Below are 20385 nucleotides of genomic sequence, written 5' to 3' on the forward strand. Positions count from 1 at the left end.
ACTTTAGACCAGAGCCCTATTCCCTATATAGTGCACTACTTTAGACCAGAGTCCTATTCCCTATATAGTGCACTACTTTAGATGCATTACTATGTAGGTAATGGGGTTACCATGTGGGATGTAGTGCTGGTCTCCAAATCCCCCAGGTACATGATACTGATCAACCAAGCTTCATTCTGCTCCTAGAAATGTCACCTGTACTCAGAGATTTAAACCTACAGATTATGGAACAGAGCAGTAGTGGTTGGATAATCCATGTGTGTGTGTGTGTGTGTGTGTGTGTGTGTGTGTGTGTGTGTGTGTGTGTGTGTGTGTGTGTGTGTGTGTGTGTGTGTGTGTGAGAGTAAGTGTGTGTGTGTAAGCGTGTATGTGTGTGTGTCTGTGTGTGTGTGTGTGTGTGTGTGTGTGTGTGTGTGCGCGTGTGTGTAAGCGTGTGTCTGTGTGTGTGTGTGTGTGTGTGTGTGTTTAATCTCCTCTCTGTTCTATTCACTCTCTGGTAAAGGACAGTTGGAACAACTAAATGTGTCTCTCTGTCTGTCTACCTGTCTAGACAAATCACATTTACTACTCTCAGCTCCAAAGAAAACCTGAGCAGCAGATATAGCATTACTACCTGATTACTAGACTAATAGATATAGTATCACTACCTGATTACTAGACTAATAGATATAGTATCACTACCTGATTACTAGACTAATAGATATAGTATCACTACCTGATTACTAGACTAGTAGATATAGTATTACTATCTGATTAGTCATTACTAGACTAGTAGATATAGTATTACTACCTGATTACTAGACTAATAGATATAGTATCACTACCTGATTACTAGACTAATAGATATAGTATCACTACCTGATTACTAGACTAGTAGATATAGTATTACTATCTGATTAGTCATTACTAGACTAGTAGATATAGTATCACTACCTGATTACTAGACTAATAGATATAGTATTACTACCTGATTACTAGACTAGTAGATATAGTATTACTATCTGATTACTAGACTAGTAGATATAGTATTACTACCTGATTACTAGACTAGTAGATATAGTATTACTACCTGATTAGTCATTACTAGACTAGTAGATATAGTATCACTACCTGATTACTAGACTAGTAGATATAGTATTACTACCTGATTACTAGACTAGTAGATATAGTATTACTACCTGATTACTAGACTAGTAGATATAGTATTACTACCTGATTACTAGACTAGTAGATATAGTATTACTACCTGATTACTAGACTAGTATATATAGTATTACTACCTGATTACTAGACTAGTAGATATAGTATCACTACCTGGTTAGTCATTACTAGACTAATAGATATAGTATCACTACCTGATTACTAGACTAATAGATATAGTATTACTACCTGATTACTAGACTAGTAGATATAGTATTACTACCTGATTACTAGACTAGTAGATATAGTATTACTACCTGATTACTAGACTAGTAGATATAGTATTACTACCTGATTACTAGACTAGTAGATATAGTATTACTATCTGATTACTAGACTAGTAGATATAGTATTACTACCTGGTTAGTCATTACTAGACTAGTAGATATAGTATTACTACCTGATTACTAGACTAGTAGATATAGTATTACTACCTGATTACTAGACTAATAGATATAGTATTACTACCTGATTACTAGACTAGTAGATATAGTATTACTACCTAATTACTAGACTAGTAGATATAGTATTACTATCTGATTACTAGACTAGTATATATAGTATTACTACCTGGTTAGTCATTACTAGACTAATAGATACAGTATTACTACCTGATTACTAGACTAGTAGATATAGTATTACTACCTGATTACTAGACTAGTAGATATCGTATCACTACCTGATTAGTCATTACTAGACTAGTAGATACAGTATTACTACCTGATTAGTCACTACTAGACTAGTAGACATAGTATTACTATCTGATTAGTCATTACAAGACTAGTAGATATAGTATCACTATCTGGTTAGTCATTACTAGACTAGTAGATATAGTATTACTACCTGATTACTAGACTAGTAGATATAGTATTACTATCTGATTACTAGACTAGTAGATATAGTATTACTATCTGATTACTAGACTAGTAGATATAGTATTACTACCTGGTTAGTCATTACTAGACTAGTAGATATAGTATTACTACCTGATTACTAGACTAGTAGATATAGTATTACTATCTGATTACTAGACTAGTATATATAGTATTACTACCTGGTTAGTCATTACTAGACTCTCTCACACATGCAGTACATATCACAGGAGCTCTTCAGTAAAAACAACCCAGAGGCCTTAGGTGTGTTCATCAGTTCCATGTTCGGGGCCCTTGAGTCTGGTCTGGTGGTGGGGTTAGGGGTCAGGGGTTAGGGATAGGGTCAATACCGTGTTCGGGGCCCTTGACGTTCAGTCTGGTCTGGTGGTGGGGTTAGGGGTCACGGATAGGGTCAGTACCGTGTTCAGGGCCCTTGAGGGCCAGTCTGGTCTGGTGGTGGGGTTAGGGTCAGGGGTTAGGGGTCAGGGTCAATACCGTGTTCAGGGCCCTTGAGGGCCAGCCTGGTCTGGTGGTGGGGTTAGGGGTCAGGGATAGGGTCAATACCGTGCTCGGGGCCCTTGAGGTTCAGTCTGGTCTGGTGGTGGGGTTAGGGGTCAGGGATAGGGTCAGTACTGTGTTCAGGGCCCTTGAGGGCCAGTCTGGTCTGGTGGTGGGGTTAGGGTCAATACCGTGTTCAGGGCCCTTGAGGGCCAGCCTGGTCTGGTGGTGGGGTTAGGGGTCAGGGATAGGGTCAGTACCGTGTTCAGGGCCCTTGAGGGCCAGTCTGGTCTGGTGGTGGGGTTAGGGGTCAGGGATAGGGTCAGTACCGTGTTCAGGGCCCTTGATGGCCAGCCTGGTCTGGTGGTGGGGTTAGAGGTCCGGGGTTAGGGTTAGGGTCAATACCGTGTTCGGGGCCCTTGAGGGCCAGTCTGGTCTGGTGGTGGGATTAGGGGTCAGGGTTAGGGTCAATACCGTGTTCAGGGCCCTTGAGGTTCAGTCTGATCGGGTGGTGGGGTTAGGGGTCAGGGTTAGGGTCAATACCGTGTTCAGGGCCCTTGAGGTTCAGTCTGATCGGGTGGTGGGGTTAGGGGTCAGGGTTAGGGTCAATACCGTGTTCAGGGCCCTTGAGGTTCAGTCTGGTCTGGTGGTGGGGTTAGGGGTCAGGGTTAGCGATAGGGTCAGTACCGTGTTCAGGACCCTTGAGGGCCAGCCTGGTCTGGTGGTGGGGCAGGATCTCCATCTTGACGTGTTCACAGGCGCTGGCGAGCAGCTGGGTGGCCTCGGCCAAGGTACAGTACTCCATACTGGTACCGTCCACAGACAGGATGTGGTCACCCGCGTGCAGCGCCCCGCACCTACAAAGAGATGACATCACTTCTTGTTAGAATGGACATTTTTTAGGGGGCATTCTAATTCAGACTTGAGGTAAGTAGACTTAAATCAACATGTTTTTTTTTTAAATACTTAATTCCATGTTAAGTCAATTTATCTCAAGTCTGAATAGGGCCTACAGTACATATAGGAAGGTGCAGATTTCTACTTCCAATCCCATCCCCTGTTGACTCAGACTTGGAGATATGTGAGAGTGTGAGTGTGAGTGAGAGATACACAGAGAGAGATGGAGAGAGATAGAGAGAGAGAGACAGAGAGAGAGAGGGAGAGAGAGAGAGACAGAGAGACAGACAGAGAGAGAGAGAGAGAGAGAGAGAGAGAGAGAGAGAGAGAGAGGAGAGAGAGAGAGAGGGAGAGAGAGAGAGGGAGAGAGAGAGACAGAGAGACAGAGAGAGAGAGAGAGAGGGAGAGAGAGAGAGAGAGAGAGAGAGAGACAGAGAGAGAGAGAGAGACAGAGAGAGAGAGAGAGACAGAGAGAGAGAGAGAGAGAGACAGAGAGACAGAGAGAGAGAGAGAGAGAGAGAGAGAGAGAGAGAGAGAGAGAGAGAGAGAGGGGGAGAGAGAGAGAGAGAGAGAGGGAGAGAGAGAGAGAGAGAGAGAGAGAGAGACAGAGAGAGAGACAGAGAGAGAGAGAGAGAGGGAGAGAGAGAGAGAGAGAGAGAGAGAGAGGGAGAGAGAGAGAGAGAGAGAGAGAGAGAGAGAGAGAGGAAGATGAGGTGGGGGGAGATCTATCCAGCCATATCCTGTTTACTTAGTCTTCTCACATCCACAAAGTAGTCAACAAGAGCCTAACGGAGGGCTTTGGGGCAAATCTCTTAACGAGAGTCTTCAGAGGCGTGAGCACCATCTTATTTTAGTCTGTGAGTGAAGGAAGCAAACTTCTCTCCTTCCAAAGAGGTTGATAAATAATATATTCTGCCCCACTCAGTAATCTGATTAGTCTATTAGTAACAGTCGTCAAGGTAAAACTACCTAAACAACCACTCAGTAATCTGATTAGTCTATTAGTAACAGTCGTCAAGGTAAAACTACTTAAACAACCACTCAGTAATCTGATTAGCCTATTAGTAACAGTCGTTAAGGTAAAACTACCTAAACAACCACTCAGTAATCTGATTAGTCTATTAATAACAGTCGTTAAGGTAAAACTACCTTAACAACCACTCAGTAATCTGATTAGTCTATTAGTAACAGTCGTTAAGGTAAAACTACCTAAACAACCACTCAGTAATCTGATTAGTCTATTAGTAACAGTCGTTAAGGTAAAACTACCTAAACAACCACTCAGTAATCTGATTAGTCTATTAGTAACAGTCGTTAAGGTAAAACTACCTAAACAACCACTCAGTAATCTGATTAGTCTATTAGTAACAGTCGTTAAGGTAAAACTACCTTAACAACCACTCTGTAGTCTGATTAGTCTATCGGTGACAGTCGTTAAGGTAAAGCTACCTAAACAACCACTCAGTAATCTGATTAGTCTATTAGTAACAGTCGTTAAGGTAAAACTACCTTAACAACCACTCAGTAATCTGATTCGTCTATCGGTGACCAACCAGGTTTAGCTGGGTGGAGCTATATCAGTCTGTTTGTGTCGGGGGGCTGGGGTCAGTTTGTTATATCTGGAGTACTTCTCCTGTCCTATTCGGTGTCCTGTGTGAATCTAAGTGTGCGTTCTCTAATTCTCTCCTTCTCTCTTTCTTTCTCTCTCTCGGAGGACCTGAGCCCTAGGACCATGCCCCAGGACTACCTGACATGATGACTCCTTGCTGTCCCCAGTCCACCTGGCCATGCTGCTGTTCCAGTTTCAACTGACCTGAGCCCTAGGACCATGCCCCAGGACTACCTGACATGATGACTCCTTGCTGTCCCCAGTCCACCTGGCCATGCTGCTGCTCCAGTTTCAACTGTTCTGCCTTATTATTATTCGACCATGCTGGTCATTTATGAACATTTGAACATCTTGGCCATGTTCTGTTATAATCTCCACCCGACACAGCCAGAAGAGGACTGGCCACCCCACATAGCCTGGTTCCTCTCTAGGTTTCTTCCTAGGTATTAGCCTTTCTAGGGAGTTTTTCCTAGCCACCGTGCTTCTACACCTGCATTGCTTGCTGTTTGGGGTTTTAGGCTGGGTTTCTGTACAGCACTTTGAGATATCAGCTGATGTACGAAGGGCTATATAAATACATTTGATTTGATTTGATTTGATATTAATACTGAGTCAGGACTCCTCCAATCCGCGACTTAGAAGCAACCACTCAGTAATCTGATTCGTCTATCGGTGACCAACCAGGTTTAGATGGGTGGAGCTATATTAGTACTGAGTCAGGACTCCTCCAATCCATGATTTAGAAGCAACCACTCAGTAATCTGATTCGTCTATCTAGAAGCAACCCAGAGGAAGGAGAAAGGCTTGTTATCCTCCCTGAATGTTTTAATAAGTAGAGCCGCCGGAGACCAGAGGACTGTCTTATTATAGTCAGCGAGTGAAGGAAGTAAACTTCTCTCCTTCCTCCTCATAAAGACTGTGCCTTTATCCCAAATGGCACCCTATTCCCTACATCGTGCACTACTTTTAATCAGAGGCCTATGGGTCCTAGGGCACTACCTAGGGTATAGAGTGCCATTAGGGAAACAGAGTGTATTTTGCGTCCACTCAGCATGGTGTTTCTCTGTTGTTATTCCAGGCCGCCCCGCTAGCGTCAGACCACATATGACTTGTATTTCTATAATTAGCCACTAAGCGTTTATACATTGCAAAGTATCAAACGTCTCAAAGGCAGACAGCGGCTACAAGCTTCCACCTGCACATTCATTTGTTTTCTCTCTTCTTTTCTCTCTCTCTGTTTCTTCCTCTGAATCGATTCCTGTCAGGAAGCAATAGAGGCTCTGCAGGAGCCCCACAGATAAGTCATCAAATAAAAAGCACCTCTCTCTCTCTCTCTCTCTCTCCCTCTATCTCTCTCCCTCCCCCTCTCGCTCTCTCTCTCTGCCTCTCTCTCTATCTATCTCTCTATCTCTCTCCCTCCCCCTCTCTCTGTCTCTCTCCCCCATCTCGCTCTCTCTCTCTGCCTCTCTCTCTATCTCTGTCTCTCTCTCTATCTCTCTCTCTCTATCTCTGTCTCTCTCTCTCTGTCTCTCTCTCCCCATCTCGCTCTCTCTCTGCCTCTCTCCCCATCTCTCTCTCCGTCTCTCTCTCTCTCTCTCTCTCTATCTCTGTCTCTCTCTCTCTCTCTCTCTCTCTCCCCCTCTCTCTCCCTCTCTCTATGTCTACAGTGTGTCCGTGTCTGTAGGGGCAGGACATATATTCAGCTGGCCCAGCAGGGTTTAGTTACCTGTCTGCGATGCTTGCGGGCTTGACCTTGTCTATGATGATGACCTGCTTGTTGCAGTACATGGAGGTGTTGAGGGCCAGGCCCAGACTGGACCCCAGGGACTTGGCTACCTCAACCAGCAGAGGCCCTGAAGCTGTGGCTATGGAGTCTGGAGGAGAGGAGACAGGTAGGAGGGAGAGAGGGAGTGGGCAGACAGACAGAGATAGAGAGAGGAGAGAGAGAGAGAGAGAGAGAGAAAGAGGGAGACAGAGCGCACGAGATAGGGAGGGAGATAGGGAGGGAGAGAGAGAGAGAGAGAGAGAGAGAGAGAGAGGGAGACAGAGATAGCGAGAGAGATAGGGAGAGAGGGGGGGAGAGGGGGAGAGAGAGAGAGAGAGAGGGAGAGACAGAGAGAGAGAGAAAGAGAGAGAGAGAGAGGGAGAGACAGAGAGAGAGAGAGAGACACAGAGAGAGAGAACATGGGTTAGTCAGTCTGTTGTCAGTTTGTCATGGAAGTGATGCTGATGGAAACACCACAGTCTCTAACATATCAATATTCTGCAACACCTTAAAAGGGTGACACTGCTGTCAACAATCACACATTGCACACGCTCACACCATCCCATCAACTAGAAGGGGATTTCACCCTACAGCCACAATAACCAGAAACCTCTGTCACTGTGCTGTAAATGGACCATGTTGACCTATGGACCATGTTGACCTACGGACCATGTTGACCTCTGGACCATGTTGACCTACGGACCATGTTGACCTCTGGACCATGTTGACCTACGGACCATGTTGACCTACGGACCATGTTGACCTACGGACCATATTGACCTACGGACCATGTTGACCTCTGGACCATGTTGACCTACGGACCATGTTGACCTACGGACCATGTTGACCTACGGACCATGTTGACCTCTGGACCATATTGACCTATGGACCACGTTGACCTATGGATCCCTGTAGGTTCTGATGAAACTGGGAGACCATTAAGGAGCCCCAATGGAGAAACCACTAACCAGGATCCCTGTAGGTTCTGATGAAACTGGGCGACCATTAAGGAGCCCTAATGGAGAAACCACTAACCAGGATCCCTGTAGGTTCTGATGAAACTGGGCGACCATTAAGGAGCCCTAATGGAGAAACCACTAACCAGGATCCCTGTAGGTTCTGATGAAACTGGGTGACCATTAAGGAGCCCTAATGGCTTCCACTCTGCTCCTTCGTACAGTTACACAACATGTGGAATAATGAAACTGTGGTGCAGGCAGGGTAGTGGGGTTTAGCCAGAGGCAGCCCCCTGTTGTCAAAGGTAACAGCTACAGTATCTAGCTGTATTCACAGACAGGGAAACACTGAAACATGAACCTAAACACAACCACATGAACCTAAACACAACCACAAGAACCTAAACACAACCACATGAACCTAAACACAACCACATGAACCTAAACAACCTAAACACCACATGAACCTAAACACAACCACATGAACCTAAACACAACCACATGAACCTAACACAACCACATGAACCTAAACACAACCACATGAACCTAAACACAACCACATGAACCTAAACACAACCATATGAACCTAAACACAACCACAATAACCTAAACACAACCACAAGAACCTAAACACAACCACATGAACCTAAACACAACCACATGAACCTAAACACAACCACATGAACCTAAACACAACCACATGAACCTAAACACAACCACAAGAACCTAAACACAACCACATGAACCTAAACACAACCACATGAACCTAAACACAACCACAAGAACCTAAACACAACCACATGAACCTAAACACAACCACATGAACCTAAACACAACCACATGAACCTAAACACAACCACATGAACCTAAACACAACCACATGAACCTAAACACAACCACATGAACCTAAACACAACCACATGAACCTAAACACAACCACAAGAACCTAAACACAACCACAAGAACCTAAACACAACCACAAGAACCTAAACACAACCACATGAACCTAAACACAACCACAAGAACCTAAACACAACCACAAGAACCTAAACACAACCACATGAACCTAAACACAACCACATGAACCTAAATACAACCACATGAACCTAAATACAACCACAAGAACCTAAACACAACCACATGAACCTAAACACAACCACAAGAACCTAAACACAACCACATGAACCTAAATACAACCACATGAACCTAAACACAACCAAAAGAACCTAAACACAACCACATGAACCTAAACACAACCACAAGAACCTAAATACAACCACATGAACCTAAATACAACCACATGAACCTAAACACAACCAAAAGAACCTAAACACAACCACATGAACCTAAACACAACCAAATAACCTAAACACAACCACATGAACCTAAACACAACCACATGAACCTAAACACAACCACATGCACCTAAACACAACCACAACAGATCCCCCAATGTGTTTCAATGCTTTCACTTCACATACAGCATCTAGATGTTCAAACATCTGAAGAACTATGAACGTCCAACTGCCTGTGTGTTTTAGTGATTTCACTACACAGAGCAGACAAGGCTAGGATAAACTGACTAAATGGGTAGTTGAAATGAGCCGGGGGGAACCATTTTTGGGTGGTTTCGTGCAAATGTAAAATTCTGCTTACGTCACGCTCTACCACAACAAAAAAACACATACCATTGAAATGCAGAGACTCTGAGTTCACTGGGTGCTTTTTGAAGTGACAGGTTGCTGTGATATCTGTATTCGTGTAACACAGGTTCCTTCGAGCCGTCGTAAAGGACACAGATTCAGCAGGAGACAGGCAGGAAGAGGTGCAAATGAGGATTTATTTACAGAGCGCTAGTGTATCATGGAAAGATGGTGATATTTACAAATATATATACAAAGATCTGACATCAAAATGTCAGATACAGCCTCCCCTTAGTTACCCAACAGCTGGGGTGTACCAGGCTCAGACACACCCTCCCCTTAGTTACCCAACAGCTGGGGTGTACCAGGCTCAGACACACCCTCCCCTTAGTTACCCAACAGCTGGGGTGTACCAGGCTCAGACACAGCCTCCCCTTAGTTACCCAACAGCTGGGGTGTACCAGGCTCAGATACAGCCTCCCCTTAGTTACCCAACAGCTGGGGTGTACCAGGCTCAGACACAGCCTCCCCTTAGTTACCCAACAGCTGGGGTGTACCAGGCTCAGATACAGCCTCCCCTTAGTTACCCAACAGCTGGGGTGTACCAGGCTCAGATACAGCCTCCCCTTAGTTACCCAACAGCTGGGGTGTACCAGGCTCAGATACAGCCTCCCCTTAGTTACCCAACAGTTGGTTATCCTGGTCTCTACACCCCTCACCCCTCCCCCCATTCTGGTCTCTACACCCCTCCCCTTATTCTGGTCTCTACACCCCTCCCCTTATTCTGGTCTCTACACCCCTCACCCCTCCCCCCATTCTGGTCTCTACACCCCTCCCCTTATTCTGGTCTCTACACCCCTCCCCTTATTCTGGTCTCTACACCCCTCCACTTATTCTGGTCTCTACAACCACTCACCCCTCCCCTTATTCTGGTCTCTACACCCCTCACCCCTCCCCCCATTCTGGTCTCTACACCCCTCACCCCTCCCCCAATTCTGGTCTCTACACCCTTCCCCTTATTCTGGTCTCTACACCCCTCCCCTTATTCTGGTCTCTACACCCCTCCACTTATTCTGGTCTCTACACCACTCACCCCTCCCTTATTCTGGTCTCTACACCCCTCACCCCTCCCCCCATTCTGGTCTCTACACCCCTCCCTTATTCTGGTCTCTACACCCCTCCCCTTATTCTGGTCTCTACACCCCTCCCCTTATTCTGGTCTCTTACACCCCTCCCCTTATTCTTGGTCTCTACACCCCTCCCCTTATTCTGGTCTCTACACCCCTCCCCTTATTCTGGTCTCTACACCCCTCCCCCCATTCTGGTCTCTACACCCCTCACCCCTCCCCCCCATTCTGGTCTCTACACCCCTCCCCTTATTCTGGTCTCTACACCCCTCCCCTTATTCTGGTCTCTACACCCCTCCCCTTATTCTGGTCTCTACACCCCTCCCCCCATTCTGGTCTCTACACCCCTCCCCTTATTCTGGTCTCTACACCCCTCCCCTTTATTCTGGTCTCTACACCCCTCCCCCTCCCCTTATTCTGGTCTCTACACCCCTCCCTTATTCTGATCTCTACACCCCTCCCCTTATTCTGGTCTCTACACCCCTCCCCTTATTCTGGTCTCTACACCCCTCCCCTTATTCTGGTCTCTACACCCCTCACCTTATTCTGGTCTCTACACCCCTCCCCTTATTCTGGTCTCTACACCCCTCCCCTTATTCTGGTCTCTACACCCCTCCCCTTATTCTGGTCTCTACACCCCTCCCCTTATTCTGGTCTCTACACCCCTCCCCTTATTCTGGTCTCTACACCCCTCCCCTTATTCTGGTCTCTACACCCCTTCACTTATTCTGGTCTCTACACCCTTCACTTATTCTGGTCTCTACACCCCTCCCCTTATTCTGGTCTCTACCCCCCTCCCCTTATTCTGGTCTCTACAACCCCTCCCCTTATTCTGGTCTCTACACCCCTCCCCTTATTCTGGTCTCTACACCCCTCCCCTTATTCTGGTCTCTACACCCCTCCCCTTATTCTGGTCTCTACCCCCCTCCCCTTATTCTGGTCTCTACACCCCTCCCCTTATTCTGGTCTCTACACCCCTCCCCCCTCCCCTTATTCTGGTCTCTACACCCCTCCCCTTATTCTGGTCTCTACACCCCTTCACTTATTCTGGTCTCTACACCCCTCCCCTTATTCTGGTCTCTACACCCCTTCACTTATTCTGGTCTCTACACCCCTCCCCTTATTCTGGTCTCTAGATGTTTAATGATGCTTGAGACACGACATGCCAAGAGTGTACAAATCTGTCATCAAGGCAAAAGGTGTCTACTCTAAAATATAAATATATTTTGATTTGCTGAACACTTTTTCGGTTCCTAAATGATTCCATATGTGTTATTTTATAGTGTTGATGTCTTCACTGTTGTTCTACAACGTAGAAAATAGTAAAATCCCTTGAATGAGTAGGTGTGTCCAAACCTTTTACTGGTACTGTACTGTCACACACACACACACACACACACCCTTCCTATCTTTCTATACAATCCACACGCTCAACAAAACAAACTTGCCTCTCAGAAGGGATGTTAATATCATACAAGCAGTAGGAAAACCCACAAGGATTCAGGCAATTCTGTCTGTCTGTCTGTCTGTCTGTCTGTCTGTCTGTCTGTCTGTCTGTCTGTCTGTCTGTCTGTCTGTCTGTCTGTCTGTCTGTCTGTCTGTCTGTCTGTCTGTCTGTCTGTCTGTCTGTCTGTCTGTCTGTCTGTCTGTCTCTGTCTGTCTGTCTGTCTGTCTCTCTCTCTCTCTCTCTCTCTCTCTCTCTCTCTCTCTTTCTGTCTGTCTCTCTTTCTGTCTGTCTCTCTCTCTGTCTCCCCCCCTCTCTCTCTGTCTCTGTCTCTCTCTGTGTCTCTGTCTCTGAACAGGTGTTGTTGATGCAGCTAACCTGTTTTCCCCCACAGGCTTCTCTTTCTCCCCTCCTACACTATTACTTATCCTCCTTGTATCCTCTTCCATTCTCTCCCCCTCTCCCTCCCTCCCTCTCTCCCTCTTCCCCATCACCATTCATCCAAGCAACAATCCCCCAGTAACCATACCTCCCCCTGTCTCCCCTACATATCTATATGCCCCTGTCCTCCCTGTATTTCCTACACATATCATTCCCTCGTCTTCTCCTGTCTGTTCCTGGCCATGCTAAGAGCTATCGGATGAAAAATTAATGGGCTCACATTATTGATGCAGCCTGGAGATTGTTTCATTCATGGTGATAAAACACCACCTTCCATCCCTCTACCTCTCCTCTCCTCCATCACTCTACCCCCATCTCTCTACCTCTCCTCTCCTCCATCACTCTACCCCCATCTCTCTATCGCTCCTCTCCTCCATCACTCTACCCCCATCTCTCTATCGCTCCTCTCCTCCAGTCCTCTCCTCCATTCCTCTACCCCCATCTCTCTACCTCTCCTCTCCTCCATCTCTCTGCCTCTCATCTCCTCCATCCCTCTACCTCTCTCCCGTCTCTCTACATCTCATCTCCTCCAATCATCTCCTCCATCTCTCTACCTCTCCTCTACTCCAGTCCTCTCCTCCATCTCTCTACATCTCCTCCAGTCCTCTCCTCCATCTCTCTACCTCTCCTTTCCTCCAGTCCTCTCCTCCATCTCTCTACCTCTCCTCCATCTCTCTACCTCTCCTCTCCTCCAGTCCTCTCCTCCATCTCTCTACCTCTCCTCTCCTCCAGTCCTCTCCTCCATCTCTCTACCTCTCCTCTCCTCCAGTCCTCTCCTCCATCTCTCTACCTCTCCTCTCCTCCAGTCCTCTCCTCCATCTCTCTACCTCTCCTCTCCTCCAGTCCTCTCCTCCATCTCTCTACCTCTCATCTCCTCCATCCCTTTATCCCTCCATCTCTCTACCTCTCCTCCTCTCTTCTCCTCCACATCTCATTCTTCCTTCATAACTCATTCGTCTCTTCCAACTCCTTCCCTCCATCCTCACATCAACCTGCCTACCAGGAGGGAGAGAGACGTACTGATGAGACTGGCTGTGTGGGAATGTTACACAATGTTTCTCATCACACACACACAACCACCAGCATAACCTGGCCACATCATCGCGTCATTGCGCATCGCTTCAGTGTCTGTCTCTCTCTGTGTGTGTGTGTGTGTGTGTGTAGTTTATGGGTGTAGTTTATGGGTGTATAGTAGGGATTAATGGGCTTGCAATCTGTTGGTTCTTAATCATTCTGTTTTTATCATGCCTGGGTCGCTCAGAGAGAAAACGTAAATTGTCTGTTGGGACATACCGTAAATCTCTGTGTATAGGCACACACCTGTTTGTTGGGACATACCGTACATCTCTGTGTATAGGCACACACATGTTTGTTGGGACATACCGTAAATCTCTGTGTATAGGCACACACATGTTTGTTGGGACATACCGTAAATCTCTGTGTATAGGCACACACATGTTTGTTGGGACATACCGTAAATCTCTGTGTATAGGCACACACCTGTTTGTTGGGACATACCGTAAATCTCTGTGTATAGGCACACACCTGTTTGTTGGGACATACCGTAAATCTCTGTGTATAGGCACACACCTGTTTGTTGGGACATACCGTAAATCTCTGTGTATAGGCACACACCTGTTTGTTGGGACATACCGTAAATCTCTGTGTATAGGCACACACCTGTTTGTTGGGACATACCGTAAATCTCTGTGTATAGGCACACACCTGTTTGTTGGGACATACCGTAAATCTCTGTGTATAGGCACACACCTGTTGTTGGGACATACCGTAAATCTCTGTGTATAGGCACACACCTGTTTGTTGGGACATACTGTAAAGCTCTGTGTATAGGCAAACATCTGTATGTTAACTTCATGTTAAGTCTAATCTATCATACAAACACATTTCAAAAGACAACTCCCATTTCTCCCTTGAGAATCGATTTGCTTCACCATGAAAGTATGAGAGAGTTTTATTCATAAAATCCGTAGTTTCAACTCAAGGGGTTGTTTTCTATATTCAGATAACTGTCAACTCAAGGGGTTGTTATCTATATTCAGCCAACTGTCAACTCAAGGGGTTGTTATCTATATTCAGCCAACTGTCAACTCAAGGGGTTGTTATCTATATTTAGCCAACTGTCAACTCAAGGGGTTGTTTTCTATATTCAGCCAACTGTCAACTCAAGGGGGTTGTTATCTATATTCAGCCAACTGTCAACTCAAGGGGTTGTTATCTATATTCAACCAACTGTCAACTCAAGGGGTTGTTATCTATATTCAGCCAACTGTCAACTCAAGGGTTGTTATCTATATTCAACCAACTGTCAACTCAAGGGGTTGTTATCTATATTCAGCCAACTGTCAACTCAAGGGGTTGTTATCTATATTCAGCCAACTGTCAACTCAAGGGGTTGTTATCTATATTCAGCCAACTGTCAACTCAAGGGGTTGTTATCTATATTCAGCCAACTGTCAACTCAAGGAGTTGTTATCTATATTCAGCCAACTGTCAACTCAAGGGGTTGTTATCTATATTCAGCCAACTGTCAACTCAAGGGGTTGTTATCTATATTTAGCCAACTGTCAACTCAAGGGGTTGTTATCTATATTCAGCCAACTGTCAACTCAAGGGGTTGTTATCTATATTCAGCCAACTGTCAACTCAAGGGGTTGTTATCTATATTCAGCCAACTGTCAACTCAAGGGGTTGTTATCTATATTCAGCCAACTGTCAACTCAAGGGGTTGTTATCTATATTCAGCCAACTGTCAACTCAAGGGGTTGTTATCTATATTCAGCCAACTGTCAACTCAAGGGGTTGTTATCTATATTCAGCCAACTGTCAACTCAAGGGGTTGTTATCTATATTCAGCCAACTGTCAACTCAAGGGGTTGTTATCTATATTCAACCAACTGTCAACTCAAGGGGTTGTTATCTATATTCAGCCAACTGTCAACTCAAGGGGTTGTTATCTATATTCAGCCAACTGTCAACTCAAGGGGTTGTTATCTATATTCAGCCAACTGTCAACTCAAGGGGTTGTTATCTATATTCAGCCAACTGTCAACTCAAGGGGTTGTTATCTATATTCAGCCAACTGTCAACTCAAGGGGTTGTTATCTATATTTAGCCAACTGTCAACTCAAGGGGTTGTTATCTATATTCAGCCAACTGTCAACTCAAGGGGTTGTTATCTATATTCAGCCAACTGTCAACTCAAGGGGTTGTTATCTATATTCAACCAACTGTCAACTCAAGGGGTTGTTATCTATATTCAACCAACTGTCAACCAAGGGGTTGTTATCTATATTCAACCAACTGTCAACTCAAGGGGTTGTTATCTATATTCAACCAAGTATCAACTCAAGGGGTTGTTATCTATATTCAGCCAACTGTCAACTCAAGGGGTTGTTAACTATATTCAGCCAACTGTCAACTCAAGGGGTTGTTATCTATATTCAGCCAACTGTCAACTCAAGGGGTTGTTATCTATATTCAGCCAACTGTCAACTCAAGGGGTTGTTATCTATATTCAACCAACTGTCAACTCAAGGGGTTGTTATCTATATTCAGCCAACTGTCAACTCAAGGGGTTGTTATCTATATTCAACCAACTGTCAACTCAAGGGGTTGTTATCTATATTCAGCCAACTGTCAACTCAAGGGGTTGTTATCTATATTCAACCAACTGTCAACTCAAGGGGTTGTTATCTATATTCAGCCAACTGTCAACTCAAGGGGTTGTTATCTATATTCAACCAACTGTCAACTCAAGGGGTTGTTATCTATATTCAACCAACTGTCAACTCAAGGGGTTGTTATCTATATTTAGCCAACTGTCAACTCAAGGGGTTGTTTCTATATTCAGCCAACTGTCAACTCAAGGGTTGTTATCTATATTCAGCCAACTGTCAACTCAAGGGGTTGTTATCTATATTCAGCCAACTGTCAACTCAAGGGGTTGTTATCTATATTTAGCCAACTGTCAACTCAAGGGGTTGTTATCTATATTCAGCCAACTGTCAACTCAAGGGGTTGTTATCTATATTCAGCCAACTGTCAACTCAAGGGGTTGTTATCTATATTCAGCCAACTGTCAACTCAAGGGGTTGTTATCTATATTCAGCCAACTGTCAACTCAAGGGGTTGTTATCTATATTCAGCCAACTGTCAACTCAAGGGGTTGTTATCTATATTCAGCCAACTGTCAACTCAAGGGGTTGTTATCTATATTCAGCCAACTGTCAACTCAAGGGGTTGTTATCTATATTTAGCCAACTGTCAACTCAAGGGGTTGTTATCTATATTCAGCCAACTGTCAACTCAAGGGGTTGTTATCTATATTCAGCCAACTGTCAACTCAAGGGGTTGTTATCTATATTCAGCCAACTGTCAACTCAAGGGGTTGTTATCTATATTCAGCCAACTGTCAACTCAAGGGGTTGTTATCTATATTCAGCCAACTGTCAACTCAAGGGGTTGTTATCTATATTTAGCCAACTGTCAACTCAAGGGGTTGTTATCTATATTCAGCCAACTGTCAACTCAAGGGGTTGTTATCTATATTCAGCCAACTGTCAACTCAAGGGGTTGTTATCTATATTTAGCCAACTGTCAACTCAAGGGGTTGTTATCTATATTCAGCCAACTGTCAACTCAAGGGGTTGTTATCTATATTCAGCCAACTGTCAACTCAAGGGGTTGTTATCTATATTCAGCCAACTGTCAACTCAAGACCTTGCTTTTTCTCCAGAGGAAACTCTCCCAGGCCCACGCTGGGTAATAGGCCAACTCACTCTCTCATACTCTCCTTCCTGGGTGGTTCCCTCTGACATTTAGTGGACTGATCAAAATAGATTGAAGTCCGGGGAAGGATTTAAAATGAACATCGATCAGCCTGCTATTTTCTGCTTCTTTTAAATCCCTCTTTGTTTTGCCCTTCTCACCAAGCGGTTTTTAAAGTCAGCGTTCTGTAAAGTAGAAAGAAACATCAAAGCCCAGCAGAGGACCAGCAGGTGATTCTTTTTCATTGACGATGTTTCACATCACAGATCTTTCTCTGCGTCTGAAAAGGCTTTTAGGCTTTTATGGCTTTTAGTCAGATCTGTTGGCTGGGATCTGGCTGTGTTCTGGCTGTGTTTTGGCTGTGTTCTGGCTGTGATTTGGCTGTGTTCTGGCTGGGATCTGGCTGTGTTCTGGCTGGGATCTGGCTGTGTTCTGGCTGGGATCTGGCTGTGTTCTGGCTGTGTTCTGGCTGGGATCTGGCTGTGTTTTGTAAGAGCTGGGATCTGGCTGTGTTCTGGCTGGGATCTGGCTGTGTTTTGTAAGAGCTAGGATCTGGCTGTGTTCTGGCTGTGATCTGGCTGGGATCTGGTTGTGTTCTGGCTGTGTTTTGTAAGAGCTGGGATCTGGCTGTGTTCTGGCTGTGTTTTGGCTGTGTTCTGGCTGTGTTTTGTAAGAGCTGGGATCTGGCTGTGTTCTGGCTGTGCTTTGTAAGAGCTGTGGTCTGGCTGTGTTCTGGCTGTGTTCTGGCTGTGTTTTGGCTGTGTTCTGGCTGTGTTTTGGCTGTGTTTTGGCTGTGTTCTGGCTGTGTTCTGGCTGTGTTCTGGCTGTGTTTTGGCTGTGTTCTGGCTGTGTTCTGGCTGTGTTCTGACTGTGTTCTGGCTGTGTTCTGGCTGTGCTTTGTAAGACACCTGTCTTTGACTACCTATGATGGAACCGTACTGCTGGACTGGACTGGGTCTGTGGAAATGTCTCCACGGTGGAGGGATGAGGGGCTGAACTAAGAACGGTCTGTCCTCTGGTCCTGGACTGTCACAGGCTACATCTCTCAGAGTCTGTCTGCTTCAACATGACAACTGATGGGAAGGATGGGAGATCTCTGGGAGATCAAGTCTGTCTTTAGACCTTCCCCTGACAGTGTCCTGACAACACCATATAAATGTCCACCAACACCCCCTGACAGTGTCCTGAGAACACCATATAAATGTATATGCATCTGGAAGACAAGATTCTTGAGGACACACACACACACACTCCCATGACGTACCCATGATGGAGACGTCGTACTCGATGAGTAGCGTAGCCTCCTGTCCACACTGTTTGAGGATGGACATGGCCTCCGCATGGGATGTCCCGTGAAGACGGATCCCATCGATACTCAGGAGCCTGTCCCCTGGCTTCACCGTACCCTCCCTGAGGAGAGAGGAAAGGAAGGGAGGGGGAGGAGAAGGGGAGGGAAGGAGGGAGGGAGGGGGAGGAGAGGGGGAGGGAAGGAGGGAGGGGGAGGAGAGGAAGGGAGGGAGGGGGAGGAGAGGGGGAGAGGGAGGGAGAGAGGGGAGAGAGAGGGAGGGAGGGAAGGAGGGAGGGGGAGGAGAGGGGGAGGAGAGGGGAGGGAGAGGGGAGGGGGGGGAAGGAGGGAGAGAGAGCGGAGGGAGAGGGAGAGAGAGGGAGGAGGGAGAGAGAGCGGAGAGAGACGGAGGGAGGGAAGGAGGGAGGGGGAGGGAAGGGAAGGGAAGGAGAGGGGAGGGAGAGGGGAGGGGGAGGGAGAGAGGGGAGAGAGAGGCAGGGGACAGATGGAGGGAGGGTGAGGAGAGGAGAGGGGGAGGGAAGGAAGGAGGGAGGAGAGAGGGGAGGGAAGGAGAGAGAGAAAGAGAGAGAGAGAGAGAGAGAGGGGAGAGAGGGAGGGAGGGGGAGGAGAGGGGAGGGAAGGAGGGAGAGGGTGAGAGAGGGGAGAGAGAGGGAAAGAAAGAGCGAGGGAGGGAAGGAAGGAAGGAAGGAAGGAGAGAGATAAAGAGAGAGAGAGAGAGGGGGGGATAGAAAAGATGTCAGTCAGTGAGCTGCGAATTCTCCACTATGACAGAAAATATAAATAGCTATATTTGGTTTCCACAGGTGAGCTAACCGCTAACAGCTAACCGCTAACAGCTAACCGCTAACAGCTAACCGCTAACAGCTAACCGTCCAGCATGATGTGACACAGGAAATGAATCTCCACACCGTCTCTGCCTTTGATCAGGTCTTATCAGAAACAACCTGTGACAACCGCTAGAATGGAATCCTGTCCTCCTCACTGGAAGTGTGAACACTGAAGCTACATCCTGATTATCCACACTTCTCCTGGTGGATTTAACATGGTGGAAACTACCTCCAGACGATGCTAACACCAAGGCAACGCTTTTAAACACTGGATGGGGAGTGTGCTGCTGGATAGGGAGTGTGCTGCTGGATGGGGAGTGTGCTGCTGGATGGGGAGTGTGCTGCTGGATGGGGAGTGTGCTGCTGGATGGGGAGTGTGCTGCTGGATGGGGAGTGTGCTGCTGGATGGGGAGTGTACTGCTGGATGGTGAGTGTGCTGCTGGATGGGGAGTGTGCTGCTGGATGGGGAGTGTGCTGCTGGATGGGGAGTGTGCTGCTGGATGGGGAGTGTGCTACTGGATGGGGAGTGTGCTGCTGGATGGGGAGTGTGCTGCTGGATGGGGAGTGTGCTGCTGGATGGGGAGTGTGCTGCTGGATGGGGAGTGTGTTGCTGGATGGGGAGTGTGCTGCTGGATAGGGAGTGTGCTGCTGGATAGGGAGTGTGCTGCTGGATGGGGAGTGTGCTGCTGGATGGGAGTGTGCTGCTGGATGGGGAGTGTACTGCTGGATGGGGAGTGTGCTGCTGGATGGGGAGTGTGCTGCAGGTGCTGCTGGATGGGGAGTGTGCTGCTGGATGGGGAGTGTGTTGCTGGATGGGGAGTGTGCTGCAGGTGCTGCTGGATGGGGAGTGTGCTGCTGGATGGGGAGTGTGTTGCTGGATGGGGAGTGTGCTGCAGGTGCTGCTGGATGGGGAGTGTGCTGGCAGGTGCTGCTGGATGGGGAGTGTGCTGCCTGATGGGGAGTGTGCTGCTGGATGGGGAGTGTGCTGCTGGATGGGGAGTGTGCTGCAGGT

General features: G+C 46.6%; 1 protein-coding gene across 1 annotated transcript in view; it reads right to left on the reverse strand.

The window, feature by feature from the left end:
• The window catches only part of grip1 (glutamate receptor interacting protein 1), a 253128-nt gene that overhangs the window by 127484 nt on the left and 105259 nt on the right, over nt 1-20385 (reverse strand). Inside the window, 3 exon segments of the mRNA XM_031815294.1 lie at nt 3258-3427; nt 6803-6950; nt 18505-18650. Coding sequence (XP_031671154.1) covers nt 3258-3427; nt 6803-6950; nt 18505-18650 — 464 coding nt within the window.

This window comes from Oncorhynchus kisutch, unplaced genomic scaffold (genome assembly GCF_002021735.2).
Source record: "Oncorhynchus kisutch isolate 150728-3 unplaced genomic scaffold, Okis_V2 Okis09a-Okis19a_hom, whole genome shotgun sequence".
NCBI classification, from domain to species: Eukaryota; Metazoa; Chordata; class Actinopteri; order Salmoniformes; family Salmonidae; genus Oncorhynchus; species Oncorhynchus kisutch.